A 22068-nucleotide genomic window follows, 5' to 3' on the forward strand; every position below is an offset into this window, starting at 1 on the left:
GGCGCTGCGTCTCCTGGCAATGAGGGCGCGGTTGCATGGCACGCAAGCTCCCCGGTCCTCCCTTCAACACCGCTCATACACGGTTTTGGCTCGGTATCCACGCAGTCACTCCCTGCTGCCTTCGCAAAGCGGCGCCTCGCAGCCGCTGCACGCAACACGATAAGCCGTGCTCTCTGGTTCTCAGGATAGGAGTACTCACTGAATAGCCAGCTCAAAGACAAACCCCGCCGCCGCATGCAGATGTGCGCGACGAGTATAACCATCACCCCTGCGCACACAAGCGCAAGCCCGGTCGCCCAAAGCGCAGTTCCCGTTTCTGTTCCAGCATCTCGTCTGGCGAGGTAGCCACGCCCGTTGCCCTGGTGGAGTTGAAAAGAGCGTGATACGTTGGAGGTACGAAGTAAATGAATGTCTGTCCAAGCTTCCATTAATGTCTGCGACAGAATAAGTCACTCAGAGACTTACGTGAGGCACCCGGGGACCGATGAATGGGCTCGGCAGCGATTACGGGCATGACGTCGACAGGAGAACGCTAAGCGGCGGCGTCGACAAGACGTCAGAAAATGGGAGAGGCAGGAGAGTATCCTATCAACATGTACATATGCTCTACCGCATACCGCAGGACCGTTGTCATTGCCAGGGGCGGCGCGGGCCCGAGTGATGTCGTCCCATGGTCGCCAGCGGGCGTTGAAGGGTGCCTAAGAAGGGCCGCAGCGGCACATGGGGGCACAGATCGTAGCGAGGTGCCCGCAGAGCGGTAATAATATAAGGAGCGAGGCGGCATAGGGTTCGACGAGCGTCCTGGGTTCTCTGATTGGTCCGCGAGCCAATCGCATTGCTAGCTCGACTGATGAGCCATCGATATCTGTCCGTTCATTGATTTGTAGATGTCCGAAGGTACATACACAGGCTGTGAGGAGATGTTGGGATGCGGGGATGTCGACGTATCGAGTAGTTAGTAGCCTTGGTCTAATATAATTCTAGGCGGGAGACAAAGTACGAGAGCCATGGAAACTGAGGACTATGCCAGTTCCCGAGACCTTGTATCCTCGTTTTTGACCGCGAGCTCCAGGTCGTTCTTGAGGATACGACCCGGGTGGTAGAGGCTGAAAAAGACCGTTGCAAGCAGCACCATCGTGCCGTCAAACGCAACTACCCAAGAGTGGCTTGAGCTGATGATCGTGCCGCATGAGGCATAAAGACTGGGAAGCTTACCGAACAAAGGCTGCATTCTGGAAATGCGCCCTTCCAACCCCTCTGAAAGCTCGATGGTTCGGTACACAGCACTGAATGGACGTATACGCGACAATGGTTAGATGGAAATGGATGGAGGTGATTTTTGCCATACCGTATGTATAGCAGTGCGGTCTAGAGACATATCGCAATGACGAGGGGGTTCACGGTGTACACGATGTCCCTGCCAGACGACTCATAGATGGTTGCGGAGTCGCTCACGGAGTCGTTCGAAGCCGTGTTGCCTTCAAACGGCTGATCCCTGATCCATCTTGCGACATACTCCGCGACGAGGGCGCAAAATACGGACAGGGAGGCTGGAGGAATTGTGCACGTCAGGTTTGGACGCATCTTCACGAAGTGAGAACCCATACCCAACTGAAATGTTACACCAGCGAGGATGATATGGCCTCCCTATAGTCTCGTGAGTTTGCTTGGTGAGGCCAGATGCAAGGTAACGAAGACAGTACCAGCCGTATGACCTCTGGGCCCCGGTTGCTGGCGGCAATACCGCCGCCGGCGGACTGGACAAGAAGCGCCACGACGTCCTTCACAGAGTAAGCAGTTAAGACAGAAGCGTATGCCAACAATTGTAGCGTACCGAAGTGAAGAAAATCCTCGCATCTGAAAGTTATCAGCTGGTACTCGCACTTGTGTAGCCTTCTAGGAGAACTCACAGAGACGTGGGCTGATGCGACTGTACTGCTGCCCGAGATGTGCACACATCTTGCCGAATGTGATAAACAGCGCTCCGATTAGAAACGTAGGTGAGATCACTAAGACGACCGTCCTAAAGCAACGGTGAGCAGAGCCTCTTCTGAATTTTTGCAAGGACGTACTGAACCATGTAAGGAGTGAGCTTTAAAGGGCTGTGGTATGACCAGACTCGGCATGCCCATCCGAGCACCTCGCCGAAGCATGCGGGAACAACGGTCGGAAACAACCACCACTTGCGGTACATCCCCGCTTGCATGAGGTGTAGGACTGCCGGCTCATGAGATGAAGCGAACTGGGTACCTGCAATGGTGACACTCACCGGCTGTGATAAGGAACAGTGTCGCGAACAACACGCTCGTCCACTCGGTGGGTAAGTAGCCGTAGTACGGGGATATGAGGGGTCCGTTGAGAGTGAGACTGCCGTATGTAACTGAAGAGAGCACGGGTCAGGCTTCAGTACGCATAAAGCAGTCGCCTCTTACCATTTGCTGGAGTTTGCGTAGGCTGGGATTCGAAGTCAGAGCGAAGGGATCGTTGGGGTAAGGAGTGCATGCCTGTAAAGAGCGGTCGTGAAGCTCTAGGCGCAATCATTTTCCTTATATCGAGAGGGTGAGCGCCTCAGAACGTATTATGTCTAGGATGTGTTATACCGTGTGTAGTATCAAGACTCACGCCGCGCAGCCACGGCTCGCATGCAATGCAGAAAACATTGGCGGGGCCACATTCGCACGGATGCCTCGAGTGGGGACCCACCTAGCCACAACATGCTTAATGGGGGTTATTCCACCGTGCAATTTCTCCAAATGGACGTACGGTGGTCTTGAAGACGCTCACTACTGGTGAGAAGTACAGTAGAAGTGTGGTACTCCGACGAATGCGGGCCTTGCGTATAGCGAAATGCTAGCGCGAGCACTGCGCACGCCATAGCGATTGACATTCGCGACTGCGACGCAGTTGGGTGTCTCATGGTACTAAGAGTCGCTCTGCATACAGTCTAGACGTCAGCTGGACCGTATGAAGGATTCTTGACTGCACTCACGCGCGGGATAGGTTAATGTTTAGATCCGAGCCATGATGAGTGTCTCCCGTTTTCTCCCTCGTCGGAGCATGCGATATAGTGCATGTTCACCTGTACATATTTACCTACTTATAGATTTGAATCAGCACACAGGAGAGAACGCACTAATTCCCGCGCGCAGCTGAGCAGTTGACTCACCGTGGAACGATCGCTCGATGCCGTTGAGGTTGACGGTTCGCAGCAATGTGCTGCGTGCGTAGCAATACGAGGCGTTGAGTATGAGATTTTCCATAGATTTCAGCGGCGCGGGTGTTTTCTGGGGACTGCGGGGTCCGTCAGTGGCCTTCCCCTGGCAGCTCGATGGGAAGAACCAGGAGACGCTCTGGATAAGCGCCAACGCCAGCAGGGAAGCGCGATCACGTGGTCGCGTTACGTACGTATCGGTACCGCTTGCCGCGACTGCCGCGAAGGCCGTCGCACTCGCAGGGCGGCTCAAGAAGCTTTCACGAGGGGCATTGGCCCGTATTCCGGTCCTGAATAGGCCAGGAATATGCTCGGAACTGGTCTCCTATTCAGGACCGGAGACAGGCTAGGAACCCAGACAATGGCGAACAAAGCTCCACTCTAATGTGATTTGTTATCCGATAAGTAAATTTACTAACCGGGATTCCGGACCTGAACCAGTCTGGTAACAGGAGACCAGTTCAGGCGCTGTTCCTAGCCTATTCATGACCGGAATTTGGGCCAATGCCCCTCGTGTTTCACACTTTTGTGCGAGCCGATCTCCCAACGGCATCCGGATTCGCCTACTTTTTCAGACTCCACAAGCTCTGTCACGAGGGGCATTGGCCCAAATTCCGGTCCTGAATAGGCTAGGAACAGCGCATGAACTGGTCTCCTGTTACCAGACTGGTTCAGGTCCGGAATCCCGGTTAGTAAATCTACTTATCGGATAACAAATCACATTAGAGTGGCGCTTTGTTGGCCATTGTCTGGGTTCCTAGCCTGCACGACGGGCAAACGCCCGTGGCTCTGGTCCGGAACAGGCTAGGAATATGACCTGAATTGGTCTCCTGGTTCAGGACCGGAGACAGGCTTGGAACTCGGACTACAGATAACAAAGCGTCATCTAAAGCCATTTGTTATCGGGTAAGTACCCTTACTAAGCGGGATTCAGGACCTGAACTAGCCTGGTAGCCAGGCTTTTGACAGGAGACCAATTCAGGTGCTTTCCCAAGGCTGTTCTGGACCGGAACCCGGGCCAATTGCGCGTCGTGCTGTCTCCGGTCCTGAATAGGAGACCAGTTCCGAGCATATTCCTGGCCTATTCAGGACCGGAATACGGGCCAATGCCCCTCGTGTGTACCCGAGTCTATCTCCCGCCACCCCATATCGAGGCCAACGAATAGGATCTTCGTTGGGAAGCTGGAGGATTGAATGCGACAACAAATGCTGAGTCAACCTATTGGGTATATGCACAGACAAAAATGCCGATCTAGGTACAAGTACAATGTTCAATCATTCAATCGCAGCTCTCCCTTCTCTCCCAGATCACGACGAGGACCTTTGTACACCGGCGGCGGGTCCAGCTCCGACTCTGCAGCGCCGTCTATCACCGTTGAACTTTCCCCACCACTGTCCAAAGGACCACCCTCTAGCCTCACCCCACCGTCGACCGACTTCCGCGGGTGTTGGCGCCCCCCATAGCGCGCTCTTCTCGAAGGCCCTCCGGATCCAGATGGACCATCGTCCACGACCACATCACCGATCGCAGAGGCCTGGTCTACCCCGGCGCCTTCCTGCCGGGCGCTGCTGGGTGGCCGAGGGCCGTGCATGATACTGCGTCTGAGATTCCTCGTCGTGAAGGCTGACGGCGGCGCAGTGATGGTGTCATACGCTGACGTCTGGGCCGGCAGTGGAAGATGGGGGACACGAGGTGTGTTTGCCCGGTTGGTGCGGTACGACGGCGGTAGGGTGGACATCGTCGCGTCTGAGAGGTAGCCGAAGTCGTCTGCCTCGGACCGAGGCGTCGGCGGGGTGCTTTCGGTCAGCGCGAGGGCGTGTCCGCTGGACGCGGTGCTGCCGATGAAAGACGGGGCGCGGGCGCTGGCTGGGATACTCGCCGTCTCGGCTGAGGCGTTTGGTTCGGTGAAAGGGTTGCTGTATACGGACGATGCGGAATCCCAGTGGAGAGACCCGTCTGCGTCACTGAGGGTGAGGCGGGAACGTACAAACGCGGAAGGAGGTGTGCTGATTCCTGCGTTGTCTGGGGTGTGTGCGTCTGAGAATGGATCATCCGAGGACCTGAATAGGTGCGATTGAGAATTACGACGATGCACTGTGATTTCTTCGGCTTGGTCTTCCGGTATGACCTGTCCGCCTTCTACCCTCTCAGCATCCAAGATGGGTGGGGAGATACGTTTTCGTGGGGGAGCGACAACAAATTGGTATGTGTTGAGTTGTCTGAGGACGAGCGAGTCGGTAACTCGGGCTGGACCCAAGTTGATGACTCCCGTAGGCGGAGGCCTCCGTAGCAGACGCGCTATGAGGAGGGTAAACATCAGGTAGCGTGAAGGGCACAATGTGCGCAGACGTACCTAAGAACCCACGGGAATCATGTGCCCCTCCTGCATTCTTCCTACGGGCACCCCGAATAACCAGGTAAAGTAGCGTTGCACCAGCGCACAGCAAAACCAGGCCAGGTACAGCGATGCCGATGGCTGTATCTCCTGTTCCTTCCAGAGTGTCTCGGGACACGAGTGTACGAGTGGGAAGCGTCGCACTTAGGACCCCGTTCTCGATGCTCTGCGCATCTGTGGCAGGTTGTACCTGAGAGCGGTATCTCGAAAGTCAAGAAGTGTACTCGCCTGAGTGTGTGTGCATGGTCTCAGACGCGGAGGCTTGATTATTTGTGGTCACCTCCAGGCGTTCAGTATGGGTAGAGAGAGACGGAGAAGAGACAGTATCGGGTTCCAGACCCGAGTTAAGAAGAGGCCCTCGCCGTACCAGATCTCTGCGTCGCTCCGTGGAGATGTAAGCTTATATGAGAATACCATCTGATGTACGGATGCAAAACCTGAAAACGCTGTGTGATAGACAGCTGTGAGATGGAGGAGACCATGGTCATATTGGACGCTTCGTAATCAAGCATCCATACTGACCGTGTTACTTACTGTTGCGCTACAATCCGTCGTTGCGACGGCGCTACTTTTGACATGACTTCGTGGCGATGCTTTTGAGCGGGGGAGACATATCCATCTATCTTGTTGTAGAGCGGCTATGAATCGGCTGTGCAGGGCATTGTTTACGACAAAGAAGAATGTGCATGTCCGAGTGAGGGGCGTAACTTGATGAAAGCTATCACAGGAGTCATCTCGGGCGGCGTACAATCAGCATCGTAGCGCCAGGTATGCCTTCTACGCGGTTGTGCAATCCGGCCCAAGAAGCCACGGTCCTGGGCAATGTTCGATATACGATTACTTGACTACGGGAATGATCGTCATTGTCTGGAGCTCGCTACTACCAGTTTGAACGTTTCAGAAGTTCTGTTCCGGGTGTCAATGACCTCCAAAAGTACTTCGCTTAGACAAAGGTACTCACTCGGCGTCGAACCAGGAGCCCGGCCATATACCTCTTCATTCTCCCTTCCGAACTCTGGTCATATATCGCAGCTACAGCAATCCAGAGTAACACCGCCTCTACGATGAGTAGGAAAAGTAATGGCGTGCCCCAAGTGTCGGCGATTGAAGACACATCTACATCAGAGGTGTCTGGTGAAAAAGGATGTGTTCGGAAATTCAGTTGTTTGTGGATACCAGGCTTTGCATAGATGGTACACACCTCTGACGGATAAACTATGCACATGCGAGGCGTCTTGGTACATAGATTGGGAGGATGAAGGAATGCGTAGGCTTTGGACGAGCCTTGAGGGCGGTGTTGGACTGGAAATCGTTCTCAGGCGGCGTGATATACATCTCAGAGGCCGGATCTGATTGTTCCCAGCTCCGTTGCAACCACGTATTAACAATAGCCGCTGCGTATCTTTGTCAAACCATATCAGACATCTTATGAAGCGTCACTACATGTGCAGTACATGCGTGAGAACGTGGACTTGAGCATGGTATATGTAGTTAGAAGTGAACACACGCGCAACCCCGGACCGTCCACCCTCTATTTCCGTAGTAAGCCGTCCCAATGAACCGAGTCCCCAATATTGTACGTACCACTCCGCCTCTATTCCTCGTACTCCGGAGGCAATATCTCTTGCTCGAAAGGGCCTGACGACCCACCCGCCAGTCTGACACCACCGTCCTTGGACTGCTTGTGTCTAAACGGTTGTCCGCGCGAGCTCACAGACACTTGAGCATGCCCCGGCGCGTTCTGGTGCTGTGCCACGCGAGGACCATGCATGCGCCGTCGGCTGCGTTTCCTGGTGAACGATGACGGAGGATGTGCGCTGGGCGTCTCGGCGCTTGTGGACGGCGTAGATGAAGGGAGGGGGTGCTTGTCGGCGCGGAAAATGGTCGTTCGACGAGTTCGGTAAGACGGCGGAATAGTAGACATGGTGGTGTCAGAAAGATATCCATCGTCCCCTGCGTCTGTCGCCGTGACGGAGGCTCTGCCAGAGACGGAAGCGCTGCCACTGGGCGCGATGTTCTTGCGGTCATCCCGGTCGAATACATCCGACGACGGACTTTCGTTAGATCCCGGGACTGTAGGATCTCGAGGGGCTGGGCGGCGACGAAGTGCTCCAGGTTCCGTTCTAGAAGTGATGGCAGGACCCCCAGAATGTACTGCAGCGGCTGTTGACGTTGAAGGGCGGGTCGCCGCAATCGAGACAGTGGCCGGCCTCGTCATGGGAGACCCAGGATGTGAGCCAAATCTCGTCCATCCTGGAACAACAGTCCTGTCGGAGTGCAGTCGCGAGCCTGCTCGGTTTCACATCGTCAGACGAAGTCTAAGGCACCCAACGCTGAGTACTCACCGAGTGATATTCTTCTACTCCTTGCAACACCATAAGTCGACCGCACTTCCGGCTTCCACCATCCCTTCCAAAGCCCGACATACGCGATGACGATGGTTATGGCGCCGATAACAGCTAGGACGGCGCCTGATTTCACCCGGGCAGACGCTACATCGTCCACAGGGCTCGAACGGACCTGGAGCGTCTGGATGGTGTTCGATGGTCCTGAACCAGATGCATCGTCGCTCATTAGGATCATGGGCTTTTGTATAAGGCAAGAGTAAGTTCGGGACACGCGCGCTGAAAAGTAACCTTATAACATACTTACACAGCTTTTGATTTCCTTCGAGATGTGGAAAAGACTCGAGTCCCGTACGTTTGGGGGATGTATCGGGACTTGTCTCAGGGGAGAGGAGTAGAGTCGCCCACGTCAGGATGCAACTCCAGCTGTCCAGACAAGGTTTCATGTTTGAACACAATCGTTGATTGATCACGAATGAGAGCCATAAGTAAACACGTTGGACAGCTGTCATAAATGTGGAGAATCTGTATCTCACCTGATGATGTATCTCTTCGCAGATGAGAAAGGCGTCTGTGTGCCCTCGCGGTAGTTTAACCTATTCTGAGAAGAATCAGAGGGATATTCCTGCAGGGGAGGGTGTCACTCACACGCATATACCATTCGACTTCGGCATTACTACCAATCACATCATACGAGGATGCCCGCTGTTTGTCTTTCGTGCAGCGCCTGCAGGTTCGTAGTCTCTACGATCGTAAATGATCCAAGTTCTTCGGTTTCTTCCCAGACGCACCCCGAGTTATATATATAAGCAAAAATCGGCGAGACATCGTAGCTACTGAAACAACCTGTCCAAAGGTCAACAAAGATGCCGCAGGGCGCACGCGCGGCGGCGAACATCCAGAAACTAACTCCGTAGGACCGGGGGCGTTACATGGCTGACCCGATGCCCGGATCGTGATGCGCCGACAACGACGTCTCTGATAGATCGGCGTGCCGCATGAGCTCCGAACTGGCACGGGGGAGGTTCCAGACGTCCACCCAGTCCACAGGTTCCTCGACGTTGTGGTCCAGATACGTGGAGGAGGGGAGCGGAATGCTATCCTGGGACAGCGTGCTGTTCCGGTTGGGTGACTTCGCGTCCCGTGAGGGTATGAGAACCGTCAAAGAGCTCGCGCTCTGACTCATGTTGGGCCCATGCCGATGGTCGTAGTTGGGAGGGAGGGGAAAGTTGTATGTGCCGGACGAGGCGCGAATGTCCAGGGTGGAAGAGGCGGATGCATATTGAGCGTCGGATGAGGTGCTTGCCGTGTCGCTGCTGACTCGGAGCCCGATGATGCTCTCTCCATACGTAGAGTAGTTCTCTCCTATGGTAAGAGTAGCATAATCAGACATCTGTTCTTCTTCATGTGCAAGCACTTACCAGGGGGTGCGGCAGCCTCTCGCTTTCTCCGCCGTAAACGGAAAACGTAGCAAAGCGCCGCGCACAGCCCGACAGCAGCGACTGCGGACAACGATATTGCGGCAATCGCTCTTGGACTGAGAGAACGAGATTGGCCTGGAGTATGGCTTGCGACGGTAGCAGAGGAGGGACTCGGCGGGGAGGCTCCAAGGTCTTGCGTGGTAGTGGGAAAGGTGGATTCCCTTCCTGAACTCGTACCTTCGCTTGCTGTCGAGATGGATGGAAAATCGGAGCTGCTTGAAATCCGGAAAGGGAGAGGTGGAAAGGTATGCGCCGAACTCGATCCAGGCCTGGGCTCCAAGAATGACGACTCGGGGCGGGCTGATATAGCAATGGGCGTGGGATAGCTGGTTGTGAGAAGTGTTTGACTCGACGTAGAGGAAGTAGTGGAGAGTATTGACGAGGTCACCGTGGTCGACGGCACCACAGGATCGGGGCGAAAGGTGAAGCTAGGATCGCCTGACAACTCTTTGGGAGTAAAGGTCGGGCGCGGGGCGATGGAAGCCGTGCGTGTGAAGGTGGGGTTCGCATGCGTGGTAGTCGAGATAATGCTCAAAGAAATACCGTCGCCAGTGATAGTCAACGACATAGGTTGTGTCTGCGTGGAGACGCTAGTATCTCCGTCTGTGTCAGGAGGGGTTTGAGGTGAAGGCTTAGGAGTAGAGCTTTCGCTGGTCGTGGAAAACGGGCGTAGGGTGTCGCTGCTGGATTGTGACGAGGTCGATGAGGTCGATGAGGTCGAAGAGATTGATGGCGAAGGCATCTCTGAGGGTAGATTGGGACTCGGTTCGAGTCGACCACCGGAAGATGTTGTCGTCGCGTTGCTAGTGGCTGACGTGGACGATATGGGGGCCGTACTAGAGGTGACAGTCGACCCGCTGACTCGTGACGAGGACGCCGTAGAGCTGCCTGGTGCTGACGTTGTCATTGAGTCGTTCAGTGAGATCAATTCACGAATTAGCGCAGGGCGCCTGGTGCCTAGAGGAAGTGAACGAAGCCGCACTATGCCTGGAGTAAGCTGAGTCGCTCACGACATGAATAAGATGAATTAGTGACACGTACTAGAGAACTAAGCACTATAAGATAGGTAGGGCGTCGCGGGAGCTATCTTTGTTGCGCACTATGTCGCCTCTTCTACTACGAAGACCTTGTTCAGAACAGTTGCAGGTGAGGGCGCTAGTCTTACCTGCGTGATTATCAAAGTGTAGCGCGTCCCAGTCCAGACTACCGCGTAGACGTGTAGCGCGGGGGAGGGGGAGGAAGGAGAATTGGCGGAGCGCCGTATAAATGCGAGGGAGTGTGGTATCGTGAGGAATGGGAGACGGGCATGGAAGGTAGGCAACTGCCTCCAGCCCCAATCCTTTGACAGTTGCCTGGGCCGCCGGGGAGCGGTTTCGCTGTGACCATCGCCATCGCGAAGCAGGAAGGGAGGGTCTTCGTCGCGTTCATCTGCCAGAACAAACTGTATCATATCAGGGGGGCTCGCGCGTGCCATATCGAGGGGGTGCCTCACTCACCATGCTCGATGTTTCGCGCCGCGATGTGACCCCTTCATGTGCATTAGTGTGAAAGAGACTTTGATAACACTAGCACGCATCGGAGAACGAGACGTAATGGTGATATACCCGACGATATGAACCTCTGTTTGAAGGGAGCTGGCGACTGTAGCACTGCCGCCATGGTGACATGCAGACCTGCGGTGATGTGCTGTCCGCACGGCGCTTTGCGGAGTCGGCAACTCCCGATCTCCCGACTTCCAAGATGCCTCGTCGACTCGAGCGAATGTTGTCCACACAATACACTGAATACAGCGTGGTGGCAGTTCCTAGTACGGCTCCTTCGGGAAATCAACAACTTTACGTTCATGAGCAGGCCCGGTCACTGTCGGGACGATCAAGTGACGACCCTGCCACGCTTCACCAATCAACGTCTCATTGACAGGGAATATGAAGTTGATACATGATATCACTGCCGCCACCGACAGAACTCAGTTAGTACCGCTCCCGAGTGCGTAAGACTGAGGTAAAACACACCTTTCAATCTACCACATCGAGCTTTGTCGATGCATGGAACGCCCGCTAGTATCGACTGTACTCAGGCGGCTGACCCAGAGTGACTTCGCTCCGTCCACCTTCTCGCGCGAGATACGCAGCGTACACTGAATTACGATCGTAATTCTCCATCGCCGTTGCAGCGAGGTAGCCATCTCCGCCCTGCGACCGGCGATACGCCGCACGCCGACCCGACTGCAAGGATACGGGGCGCCGGTCGGGGGTGGGAGGCGGATCGTCCCAGGCGAGACGGAAGGACCGCATGTGCGCGAAGGCAGGCTCGGCATCCGTCGGCGTGAGCGGGCCCGGGCTCAGGAGGGGGAAGGAAGAGAGGGCAGTGGAAGACCCAGGGGACGACGCCGTCTCGCCGCTGTCCGAGTACCTGGAAATAGTGTCGCGCTTCTCTTCCATGCGTTCGGCCACGTCGGGAGACATGCGGTGGCTGTCGGGCGCGGGCGATGCGGCGGCGGCACGAATGCTGGGTTCGGTTACGTTCGATGCGGGGGCGGTTTGTACGTGTTCCGGATCAGGAGTGCCTATCACCGAAAGGTTGTTCTTGTTAGCTCTGATTTTGGCAGACACAAGTAGGATTGCTCACCAGATGCGGCGGCTACGCTCCTCCTTGCAGACCTCCTCCTACAGGCTAGCCAAATGAGAACGGAAATTGCGATAATGCCGACGGAGGCGATGCAAATAGCAGCGATCTCCCCCGTACTCATTCCCCGGGATGATTGCGGGGTAGATGGAGTCGAGACAGTGGTCGGGATTGAAGTGGTAGGGAGTGAAGACGAACTGATAGGGGAAGTGAGGACCGAGAAGGGCGGCGAGTTGGAGAGAACTGACGTTTCGGTGTCCGTGATCGTCTGATTGGGGATTGCGGTTGGTTGTGGAACGTCGGATGATACGGGCGAAGACGAGGGCACTGACGAGGGGTCTCCCGTTGCAGAGCCATCGGATGAGGTCGGTAAGCTCGTATCACTCGACACAGGAGTTGGGGGAGGCGCCGGAGTAATTACTGAGGTGACCGTCGTGCCCGATGTGAATGTCGTTCCGGCAGTGATGGTATTCCCGCTCGTCACGACTACGACGGAAGTGACGACTGTCGGGGAGACGATGACTGTTGTTTTCGTGGCTGTAGGCGCCTTCTGCGTCTTTGTGGTTGTCTTCTCTGGCGACGTGGTTGAGCTCGTGGTTGTCGTCGTCGAGGTACACTCCACCCCAAAGGGAGGGAAGAACCCTACGCCACAGCCCCCACCGAAGGGACCACCGAAGGCGCGGTGGAGCAGTGTAGTAGGACCTCGGGGGAGGTGCATGGCGCAACTGAACCACACGGTGAGTTGGGACAGGCGTATCTCTGGGAAGCTCCCTTGCAGTGGCATACTCACAAGAAGGGCGAGACAACAATCGAGAGGAAGGGAAGCAGCACGGCAAGGGTGTCGTCGTAAGCCTGCGCTATCGTCCACTAAGGACCATCTATCCACTAGTGAAGACCTCTCAAGATCGGAGTGCAGCGAGGCCCGCTAAGAAACGAAACGAAAGGACAGTGAGGCGAAGGATTGTATGTGGGTCGGCAGGGACAGTTCAGGAGCAGCGAGTAGCCGGAAAGCAAGACGGGAGAGACGGAGCGGCCGGCTTTCCTAACGCACATGTGGACGCGAATTCGATGTCGAGACATTCGGGTTCTGGTCAATCATGATTCGCTGTCAAATACGCGGTTAAGCGAGACTGAATTGCAAGGTAGCTCGAGGCACTGACCGTAGCTCACGCAAGTACGCACGCAGTTCGATGGCGGAAATTGTCCCGAGGGTACTTTGATGTGAACCGTGCGATACTTGTGGACCGTGCGGAGGTTGAGAGGGGCAACTGAGCAGTCGATGAGAAGATAAAGGCCCGAGGCTGTGGTCGCACTATGGAGAACGGCTTCGCAGCAGGTATCCCATCAAGGAGACGTTCTTCCTTTGACCACAGCTCCTTCGCCGGGGCATGGCACCGGACATCTTTAGGGCACGTGCATCTTGGTCCTCCTGCTACGCGGACTGGGAGGTGGGTCAGCGGATGCAATGACCGATACGAAGGTTAACAATGCTGCCAGAAGCTCACGGCACCATCAATCTCTCACCTGGATGCAGTGTGATGAAACCCTCGGCTTATGGGAGCTATGAACCAGCCAGTCAACCTTGCGTGGGTATTGAGATTCCCTTGCATAAGTAGCGTATCTGAGCAAAGCAAGAGAGTATATTCAACGACGACGACGTATACGTCGACGATGAAAGTAAGAGGCAAGCCGTACTGGTGTAGACGCTGGCGCCAGCGGTGGGAGGCAATTGATGCCACGAGGCTACGGAACGCTCGTCGGCTTCTCGGCACTTGGCAGGCTCCTCCCAAGCGGACGAGCACTGCGATACGTGTTTTGTCGAAGAGCGACGCCTAATCTACACGTATAAAGCACATAGATAGAGCTATGTACAAGCGAAAGCACAGTCAGTCTACATCACCCGCGAATAAATAACTTCAAGTTAGACATCCTCATCCTCGCACACCAGCCTACTCCCGACTATACTCAGGCGGAGACCCAATCTCCAGAACCTCGCCCCCACTGAACGCATACGCATCGTAAATCGTCCCTCTTGCGTCCTCAACCTCCATCACGCTCCACACGCTCGCCCTCTCCTCGGGGTTCGCGAAGTGCGCAGCCCACGTGCTCCTATCTTCGGGATGCGCGGCAAAGTGCGCAGCCATGAGCGGCGAGAGCTGGACCGGCATCGGGAGCGGACGGAACCCGACCGTCCCCGGCTGCGTGCGCGCGCTCATATACGATCGTGCAGTAGTGGGGCTCTGCGGGGTCTGCGGCCGGCTGTATGGCGCGGGATGCGTGGCGGGGGGCTCTGGGAACAGCGCGGCCGTCTCGGGGCAGAGGGAGTTGATGTACGAGAACGTGCTGGAGGGGCGCGAGGAGATAGCGGGCTCGGGAGCGTCGGGGTGCAGGCTGAATTGGTCTTGCTCGCGGGTTGTGATGTGTGCGGGGAGGGGCGTCGTAGGGCGTTTCGTGCACCCGAGGGAGATCGGACTGGTGGGCGAGCGCAGCTTGAAGGGATCTTCGATTGGCGAGAACGGGTACTCGGTGCTGTACGGCATAGGTTTCTCGTCTATAACATCGCACATGGAAGAGAAGTCAGGATCGGTACCCAGGAACACCATCCGCGCGCTGCCACGTACCGTTTCTCCGCGCCCTCCGTTTTTTGTGCCAGAGGCGGTATCCGACCACGGACAAGATGAGAGCGACGGCGCAGGCAATGGCTACTGCGACTATCGTGCCCGTGCTAGCCCCGCCGCCTTGCGACGCGGCGCTCTCATCCTGCGCGGATTTCGCGCTCGCGAGCGGACTCAACCACACCGTCGTGGTAGCCGCTGTCCCGGATATACTGATGACAGACGTGACGGGGACGACTGAAGTAGATGTCTCAACTGTCGTAGGATCATGGGAGAATGTGGTCTGTGTAGAGGCGATCGGGGTGAACTGGGTATCGTCGGCGGTGATGGGGGCTGCCTGAGTAGTGGAAGGTTCCCAAATGTCGGTAGAGGAAGGAGCAGGACTAGAGGTTGTTGGTACAGTGAAGGTCGCCGACGTGTCTCCAAAATCAGGAGCGGACGCGGTGGCCAGGGGGGTCGCCGTGGACCCAGCACCGATCCCGGAGTTGAGGGTCGGTATTTGGAGGTTGGGTTGGAAGGCCGATGTACTAGTTGACGGCGTGGGGTCCGGAAGAGGGAGGAGTGTAGGAGAGATCGGAGCCAAACCCGAGGTCACGTCCTCAGCAATGCTAAATAACAGATCTCTCCGGGCCCGCTCAATCCGCCCGGGGACCCGTGTGAGACGGCCGTGGGGGCGCATTGCGAATGCAACACAAGCTGTCGTCTGTTTAGTGGAGAAAGATACACAAGGCCAAAGGAGTGTGAGGGATAAAGGAACGAGGGACGGCGCCGTGGCGGGCGGGCGAGAGAAGGAGACGTCGGGGGCGCAGCGGAGAGCGACGGAGAGATTCACGCAGGACGTGCGATCTGGCAGCTTTTGAAGATGGCTAGGAGGCTGGGATGTTCCATCGTCCACGCCGCAGCAACGATCAGCACCAGGACTGGAAGCAGTTCATAGGGGTCAGTTGTACTCGCAGACACACGACATGAATATTACACTGAAAGGGATCTTCTTGATCAGTATGGAATGGGGCCTCGCTTGGTAGTCATATGTGTATTCGACTTTGCAGCTTAGGAATACGGAGTAAGCACAACCGAGTTCGCCTGTACGAGAACAAGGCACGCACTTGTATGACGATCAGACTTGAGACTGTAGGCCGGCGGTGAACATCGCTAACAGCGCAATCTTCGACATCGAGATGTATGCCGAAGCACCGACAATCATAACTGATCAATGCAGATGGCCTTCCCCGAGACGGAGTTTGCGAAGACGGCTGAACGTGGACGCCATGCTCGGCCGTCACCCGTGCCACCACCAGCGTATGAATGACAAGGTGTCCTCGGCGCTGTTCGGAGAAGCAGAGAAGACAGAGGCGAGCGAGCCCGCAGGGGAATCCCGTCTGCGATGTTTTGACGAATGTTTTTATATGAGATTGTCGAGGCGGAGTTATTGTCTCTTATCAACGTCTCCCGTATGTTTGGGGCGAGCACCACGGAGGGCGGAGGTGCGAGGTGATGATAGTGAGAGACTGTCAAAGGACGATGTACAGCTTGACGTCGGGCTTGACTGCAGTGGAAGACGAGGCTGGATGCCGCCACGAGGCTACGCAGCATCTCGGCAATGTCCGAGCGTAGGGCTTGCTTGTGCCAATTTCGCGGTATCAAGTTCCGCACTAGTGTACACAAGTACATCAGGGTACAGCACAAGAACATGCTCGAAAAATGCACGTACGTTGGAGATTTCTCTCGGTGCGTCAGACTGCAGTTGAGCAGAGATCTTAGATGTGAGCACACACGAGATGCGATGCAGCAACCATTGGATAACGGTAATATACACATGCGATTGGACTCTTCCATCCTCCTCTTACAGTTTTTCATTGTGATACTTCAGCATACCCCGACAGCTAGTGCTGCCACCCCGCGCGAACATCCGACGAGATGCTTAGAGCTTGGCGCCAGACTGAGCCTCGACAAGGCGCTTCTCCGCCTCATCGAAGTTGATGACATTCCAGATGGCGTTGAGGTACTGTGATGAGGATATGAGCATCGTTACATGTGTACATGTGGGATGGGCCACTCACGTCGACCTTGACGTTGAGGTACTGCAGGTAGAACGCGTGCTCCCAGATGTCCACGCCGATGATGGGGACGTGGGTCAGGAGAGGGTCCTGGTTGGCGGTGGTAACAACCTCGAGGACCTTGGTCTGGGGGTTGTATCCCTGGGAGCAGAGGAGTATGCCTTGAGCTTTCGCGTAGGAAACAGATAATCAGGGGGTACTCACAAGCCAGCCCCAGCCGGAGCCCTGGATGGACGCAGTCGTCGCGTTGAACTCCTTCTTGAGGTTGTCGAGCGAGCCGAAGGTCTTGGTGATGGCCTCCTTGAGGGGGCCGTCACGGAGAGCACCACCGTTGCCCTTGCCCTCGGAGGACGCGCCCGCGAGGTTCTTCCAGAAGAGGGAGTGGTTGATGTGACCTGCGTCGCAGCCGTAAGTCCAATCGCGTCCTATCGCGCGAGAGAGCGCGTCGGGTACTCACCACCGCCGTTGAACTTGAGCGCGGCCTGGAGGGCGATGCGCTCCTTGGGGGTGGAGGCCTTGGCGTAGGCCTGCTCGGCGGCGTTGAGGGCGTTCACGTAGGTCTGGTGGTGCTTCTTGTGGTGGAGCTCCATGATCTGCTTGGAGATGAAGGGCTCGAGCGCATCGTAGGCGTAGGGGAGGTCGGGGAGAGTGTTGGACATCGTGAGCAGGCTGTGGTGGACGTCGAGGAGGATGTGGGAGATCGGCGACGCGAAGCTCTGCCCGTATTTATCGCCCTGATCATCCTCCCCCGACACCGATAATGATGTAATCCCCTATGTCAGGGTCACGTGCAAACGCTCACGGCCCCCGCCCATTCCCCGGCGCATTCCCGACGTCGCCTTTTCCTTCTTCCTCATCGTCGGCGACGACGAGCACGCCCGTCTCTGCAACATCGTCCTTCCTTCGCGTTCCCTCCCTTTGCGACGGCTGCAACACCGACATGCACGCGCAAACGACTCTAACGGCTATATGCGCGAACTTGGAGTCCGTGTTGGTCATCTGAGCAAAGTGACTACTCACGATTGCGTGTTATCTCGTCTCGCTCCAGCACTTGGAAGTTTCCGAGGGACCAGACTCTCGAGCCACACACGCAACCGCTCGCGCAACCGTCTTACACATCTCCGCTTCGGAGAGCGGCACCATCCTTCTCGCGCTAGCTTAGCTTTGGTCCTTCTTGCCATCGCGTCGCCAACAGGCTGGCTATGCAGACCAGGATCATCCACGAACGCATTCTGTCCGACATCAAGGTGAAGTATATGTTTCGCTGGGTTCGTTGCCCAGCGCTCAGGTCCGGCAATAATTGAAAGCATACTTCACGCCACTCCCACGCAGTTCATCGATGCAAAGCTTCATATTGAACTGTGTTGCCCAGGTGAGCAGTTCTATCTGAATGAAACCCTTTCATATCTCCAAACGTCCCTGACGGTGACGAAAGACTTCGGCGATGCATCAGACAGGGCTTCGTTGTGCACCGTGTCAATGGTCCCCGTCGATCTCCGAGAAAGCACGACAGGCTACCGGACGCGAACGGGGAGTATCGTCGTATGGAGTGGCTCTAGCTCTTCTCTCTGCTTGCTTGAGACATGGCCGGCGCATCGTCTTCACTCACTGGAACTACGTCGGTTCAAGTGGCGACTTCGTTCTCTTAACAAACGCTACCTGCGAGTCCCTTACCTGCTGGGGCAAGGATCTCCAGCATCGTAGGATGTGCTCAAAATGGTCAGCTACGTCATTTCGTACTCTAGCCTTCGCCCAGCGAAGGCAAGATTGAAGAGCCAGGATTCGCGCCAGCAAGCACCCTTCGAGCTCCTATGGCAGCACGAACTGGGCGACATTATCTATTCATCGAGACCGTGGAATATGGTTTGGATCTTCCTAACGCTATGGACAGCGCTGCAACACAAAACGCTTTAGCTGCGGCTGTCTTGTCTACTCGGGTTCACGATTTCGAACCACACCATAATCGGACTACCCTCTGGTCCGCTTTGGCGGTCGTAATATGATCCGTTCGTCAGGTATGTAGCCTACCACGCTCTCGTCAGCAGCGTTAACATGGTCCGATCAGACCAGTATTGAACGTCATCTCTATTTCCATGGACCACGGACCCAGTGTCAAGATACCCGGCATCGCCTGTGGTCTGAGACCTGGCCGGTGACCAACCGGGTGCGCGCAGTATCCAAGGTGTACGCACGACGATCTTTGATGGCTACCAGACTGCTAGCTCGTTCAAAATGTGCCTGCGCCCACTTCTGTCTGTTCAGACCTGTATGCTGCTTGTGAACCCACTTGCGCTGTCCACACTTCAATGTGCGGTGCATGCGTTCACCTCGCCAGAGCTCGGTTCACTGAGGCCCGAAAGCATTCCTCTCATGTCTTGCGGATCACGTCGGTCATGTTAAACTGGTATGGGGGCGGGGCGCCCGGGACGCGACTTATGGCATCCCGCCGTCGGGTCAGGAGTTGGATCGTCGGCAGTCTGCTGGTCTCACGCGTCGCAAGCTATATGTCTTCGGCCCTCACGAAGACCCCATGGTTTCTCTTCTGGTCGCTTCTTGGTCTCTACACTACACCTCTCCCGCCAATGCGCCATGGGCCGCCCCTCATTTCTCAACATGGCACAGGCACGGGGCCTCGCCGTGCTGATGCTTGCCACTCGCGTTCTCGCTGACGTCCAGGACGCGGACGACACAAACGTCGGGATGTTCTACACTGGACTTTGGGTCCCGGACGGCGACCCCAACACATTCGGGAAGCACGACACCTGGACGAACCAGAGCGGGGCGAGCGTGGTGTTCGACTTCATAGGTAAGCCATATTCCGTGATGCCCTGCCCATCCCCCTCCGAATAATCCGAATCCGAATCCGCGCACGCAGGTACGGAAATCAGCGTGTTTGTCACGCGCCGGCCCGTCGGGACGTACCTCTCCAACGCATCCTTCTCTATCGACGGTGGCCCGCCGACGCTGTGGACGACGTCGGATCCCGTCCCCGCCATCTCGTACAAGAACAAAGTGTACACGTCTCCCTCGCTCCCGCCTGCTCAGCATCGGATCACTGTGACGAATCTTGGCGAGATCTTCTGGCTTGACTACATGGAGTACACGATTGCGAGCACGCCTCCAGGCGGAAATCCACCTCCAGGGACGACGACCACATCGACTAGCGACGCGTCAATTGAATCTAGTACCGACATATCAGCACCAAGCGTCAGCGTGGCCTCTGTAGGAACGCCCACTGTAGGAACGCCCGCATCTGCTACCGACGCACGACCACCATCTACAACTTCGTCTGCTCCTGGCACGCAATCGCCAAGCGTCAGCGGGGCCCCCGCAGGGACAGCCGCACCTACCTCTGACACACGCGGATCAACGGCCGCACCTGCTACCGACACGCACACCGACACGCAATCATCAAGCGTTAGCGCGGTCCCTGCAGGAACAGCCGGATCTGCGTCTGCCTCAGCTACGTCGAGCTCGTCCTCGCACACGGGGGTCATTGTGGGCGTTGTAGTCGGTGTCCTCGGCGGCATTGCGCTGCTCATTTCCGCAATATGGTGGTTTCGGTTGCGAGCGCAAGGACGACAGCTTGCATTAGCTGCTACCCCCTACGGTGAGCCTTCGAGTTCGTGACCGGTTACAACCTACTATGAAGCTAATGTATCTGTCGGGTCCCCGTCGCGCAGCCGACCCGTCATCGCGCATGGCTGCGTACCCTCCAAGGGAGCCTCCGATGACACAACGTGGTATGCTGCCCCTCCTCCCCTCCGGCCGGCACGCACCGGCAAGCGACCCTGGTGGCTACTACAATCGTCCGGCTCTTCCGCACCCGGTAGAACGCGCGCAAAGCGAGCCCGGCGGCCGAAGCTCCTCGAAGCACAACACGTTCTTTCAAGCACATGAGGCCCCACCTCGTTCCATTCCTTACCAAGGCCTGTACGCTCCTGTGTCGTCGCCATCTTCCGTCTCCGCAGGGGATACAGACATCATCCTCGAGGCTATCCCAGAGGACCAGATACGGATGTCGTCCAGCACTGGCCTCGCTAGCAGCCCGAGCACGCCAGAGATGGCGTCCGCGCGCAGCGCACGCTCGGTATGGCTCCCACGCGCCCTTACCTTCTCGTCTGCGTCGCAGAGGTCCGTGCCGAGGGCGACGTCGCCGCCGCCCGCCGCGCCAGGGCCGCGCTATTTCCGCGTGCTCCGCCAATCGCGCGATGGTGGTGTGCGCATCGCTGGGGGCCGCCTGGGAGAACTTGGCGCGCAGCCGTGGACGCCGGCGGCGTACGATGACGCGCTCGATGTACGGAGCGAAGCCTCGACGATGCCGCCGTCGTACGCGCAGTTTGCGAGTGCTGTATCCGGAGAATGATAAAGAATGGGCGATGGAGATTCTGGAGGGGATGAGACGCTACGGATAGGTAGCGGGTCCTGGTTGGCACTGTGGACATATATGTGGGTGCCCCCTGTGCCGCGTATACTCCGCGGCTGTTGACGCATATCAAACCCTCCTTTGACAGAAGTTACATTCGAAGGCATCTGTCAGGTGTTATTGTTCTGATCCAATACGACGTTGACGAGCAGTCGCCGCAGAGCAGACAGCGGCAAGATCCTTACACACGGATGGCCCACGGAAGCAATCGTTCATCGATGTGGTCATGCGTATGCGCGGGTCTGCTCGGTTCCCGCATCAAGAGATATCTGGCGGAAAGTCCGGCGGGGGCTTGTTCCGGGGCATTGTGTCGTGTGGGCTACCCTATGAGCCGGAACTTCGCGTGAGTTGGTATAGGTGTGGTCCTTCTCCAGCTCACCTGGAACATTTACGGAATCCCGTTTTCTCAGTACGGAAGGGGCGCCGCTGACCTATTGCGGATACAGTGGACCCACAACCGCTGCCTAGCGTGTTCATCAAGGACAAGGGATGGGTATACTCCAAGGATGCATTCCCAAGTCCGTGCAAGTACCTTCGAAATGAAGAGCACGGGACCCTGCCGGTGAGCCGCTTCGCGTGCAATCAATCTTTGAGCGAGCCTGTGTGACACTCTTCGGCACACTGATGGTCTCTACAGCGAACACTGGCATGAGAAATTTGTTCGCGCGAAAGTACAGGCTATCGGGTTCCGTGTTTGGTCCCCTTATATGTCGCCTTACGGTCACCTTGTTCACCGTTTGCGGGATAGCGACTTACTCGGGGCTCAAGCGCTCCTTTGTACTACCACCATCTTACGTCCCAGGCACAACGTCTGCAAGCGCGTATTACCGCTCGTCTATTGCGTCGTTTAACTCTTCAATGGGGCAAGAACCCACTTGCAAGTCAACCCCCACTCCTCTCATTCTCTCCGAC

General features: G+C 56.5%; 8 protein-coding genes across 8 annotated transcripts; 1 reads left to right on the forward strand and 7 right to left on the reverse strand.

The window, feature by feature from the left end:
- Positions 1-1021: 1021 nt before the first annotated feature.
- On the reverse strand, positions 1022-2333 carry TRAVEDRAFT_136192 (RTA1 like protein; the record flags this gene model as incomplete). The annotated part of the gene is made up of 9 exons (XM_008046926.1): positions 1022-1152; positions 1216-1286; positions 1427-1550; positions 1608-1647; positions 1716-1781; positions 1835-1857; positions 1911-2023; positions 2073-2217; positions 2270-2333. Coding segments are annotated over 9 exons (777 nt in total), but the record flags the coding sequence as incomplete, so codon positions are not given.
- A 2149-nt stretch (positions 2334-4482) lies between these two features.
- On the reverse strand, positions 4483-5529 carry TRAVEDRAFT_53996 (uncharacterized protein; the record flags this gene model as incomplete). The annotated part of the gene is made up of 1 exon (XM_008046927.1): positions 4483-5529. One exon carries the CDS (start codon positions 5527-5529, stop codon positions 4483-4485), a length of 1047 nt encoding a protein of 348 aa, XP_008045118.1.
- Positions 5530-8880: 3351 nt separating this feature from the next.
- TRAVEDRAFT_53997 (uncharacterized protein) lies at positions 8881-10175 on the reverse strand (the record flags this gene model as incomplete). Its single annotated transcript, XM_008046928.1, has 2 exons — positions 8881-9317; positions 9374-10175. 2 exons carry the CDS (start codon positions 10173-10175, stop codon positions 8881-8883), a joined length of 1239 nt encoding a protein of 412 aa, XP_008045119.1.
- A 1078-nt stretch (positions 10176-11253) lies between these two features.
- Positions 11254-11999, reverse strand: TRAVEDRAFT_67516 (uncharacterized protein). The gene is made up of 2 exons (XM_008046929.1): positions 11446-11999; positions 11254-11380 (listed from the first exon to the last, which is right to left on the reverse strand). Exon 1 carries the CDS (start codon positions 11896-11898, stop codon positions 11491-11493), a length of 408 nt encoding a protein of 135 aa, XP_008045120.1. The 5' UTR covers positions 11899-11999; the 3' UTR covers positions 11254-11380; positions 11446-11490.
- Positions 12000-12306: 307 nt separating this feature from the next.
- Positions 12307-13397, reverse strand: TRAVEDRAFT_75457 (uncharacterized protein; the record flags this gene model as incomplete). The annotated part of the gene is made up of 3 exons (XM_008046930.1): positions 13219-13397; positions 12849-13163; positions 12307-12783 (listed from the first exon to the last, which is right to left on the reverse strand). A coding segment is annotated over exon 3 (468 nt), but the record flags the coding sequence as incomplete, so codon positions are not given.
- Positions 13398-14007: 610 nt separating this feature from the next.
- TRAVEDRAFT_53999 (uncharacterized protein) lies at positions 14008-15352 on the reverse strand (the record flags this gene model as incomplete). The annotated part of the gene is made up of 2 exons (XM_008046931.1): positions 14008-14609; positions 14680-15352. The coding sequence occupies 2 exons, from the start codon at positions 15350-15352 to the stop codon at positions 14008-14010; spliced, it is 1275 nt and encodes a 424-aa protein (XP_008045122.1).
- A 1133-nt stretch (positions 15353-16485) lies between these two features.
- TRAVEDRAFT_175708 (manganese superoxide dismutase) lies at positions 16486-17389 on the reverse strand (the record flags this gene model as incomplete). The annotated part of the gene is made up of 4 exons (XM_008046932.1): positions 16486-16678; positions 16734-16871; positions 16935-17125; positions 17188-17389. 4 exons carry the CDS (start codon positions 17387-17389, stop codon positions 16595-16597), a joined length of 615 nt encoding a protein of 204 aa, XP_008045123.1. The 3' UTR covers positions 16486-16594.
- Positions 17390-19343: 1954 nt separating this feature from the next.
- TRAVEDRAFT_40785 (uncharacterized protein) lies at positions 19344-21096 on the forward strand (the record flags this gene model as incomplete). Its single annotated transcript, XM_008046836.1, has 3 exons — positions 19344-19536; positions 19606-20340; positions 20414-21096. The coding sequence occupies 3 exons, from the start codon at positions 19344-19346 to the stop codon at positions 21094-21096; spliced, it is 1611 nt and encodes a 536-aa protein (XP_008045027.1).
- Between the last annotated feature and the right edge of the window lie 972 nt (positions 21097-22068).

This window comes from Trametes versicolor, assembly GCF_000271585.1.
Source record: "Trametes versicolor FP-101664 SS1 unplaced genomic scaffold TRAVEscaffold_15, whole genome shotgun sequence".
In the NCBI taxonomy this organism is placed as follows: Eukaryota; Fungi; Basidiomycota; class Agaricomycetes; order Polyporales; family Polyporaceae; genus Trametes; species Trametes versicolor.

Excerpts from the sequence above, each read along its gene's own strand:
- TRAVEDRAFT_67516 (XM_008046929.1), bottom strand. The coding sequence starts at position 11,898 with ATGTCTCCCGACGTGGCCGAACGCATGGAAGAGAAGCGCGACACTATT.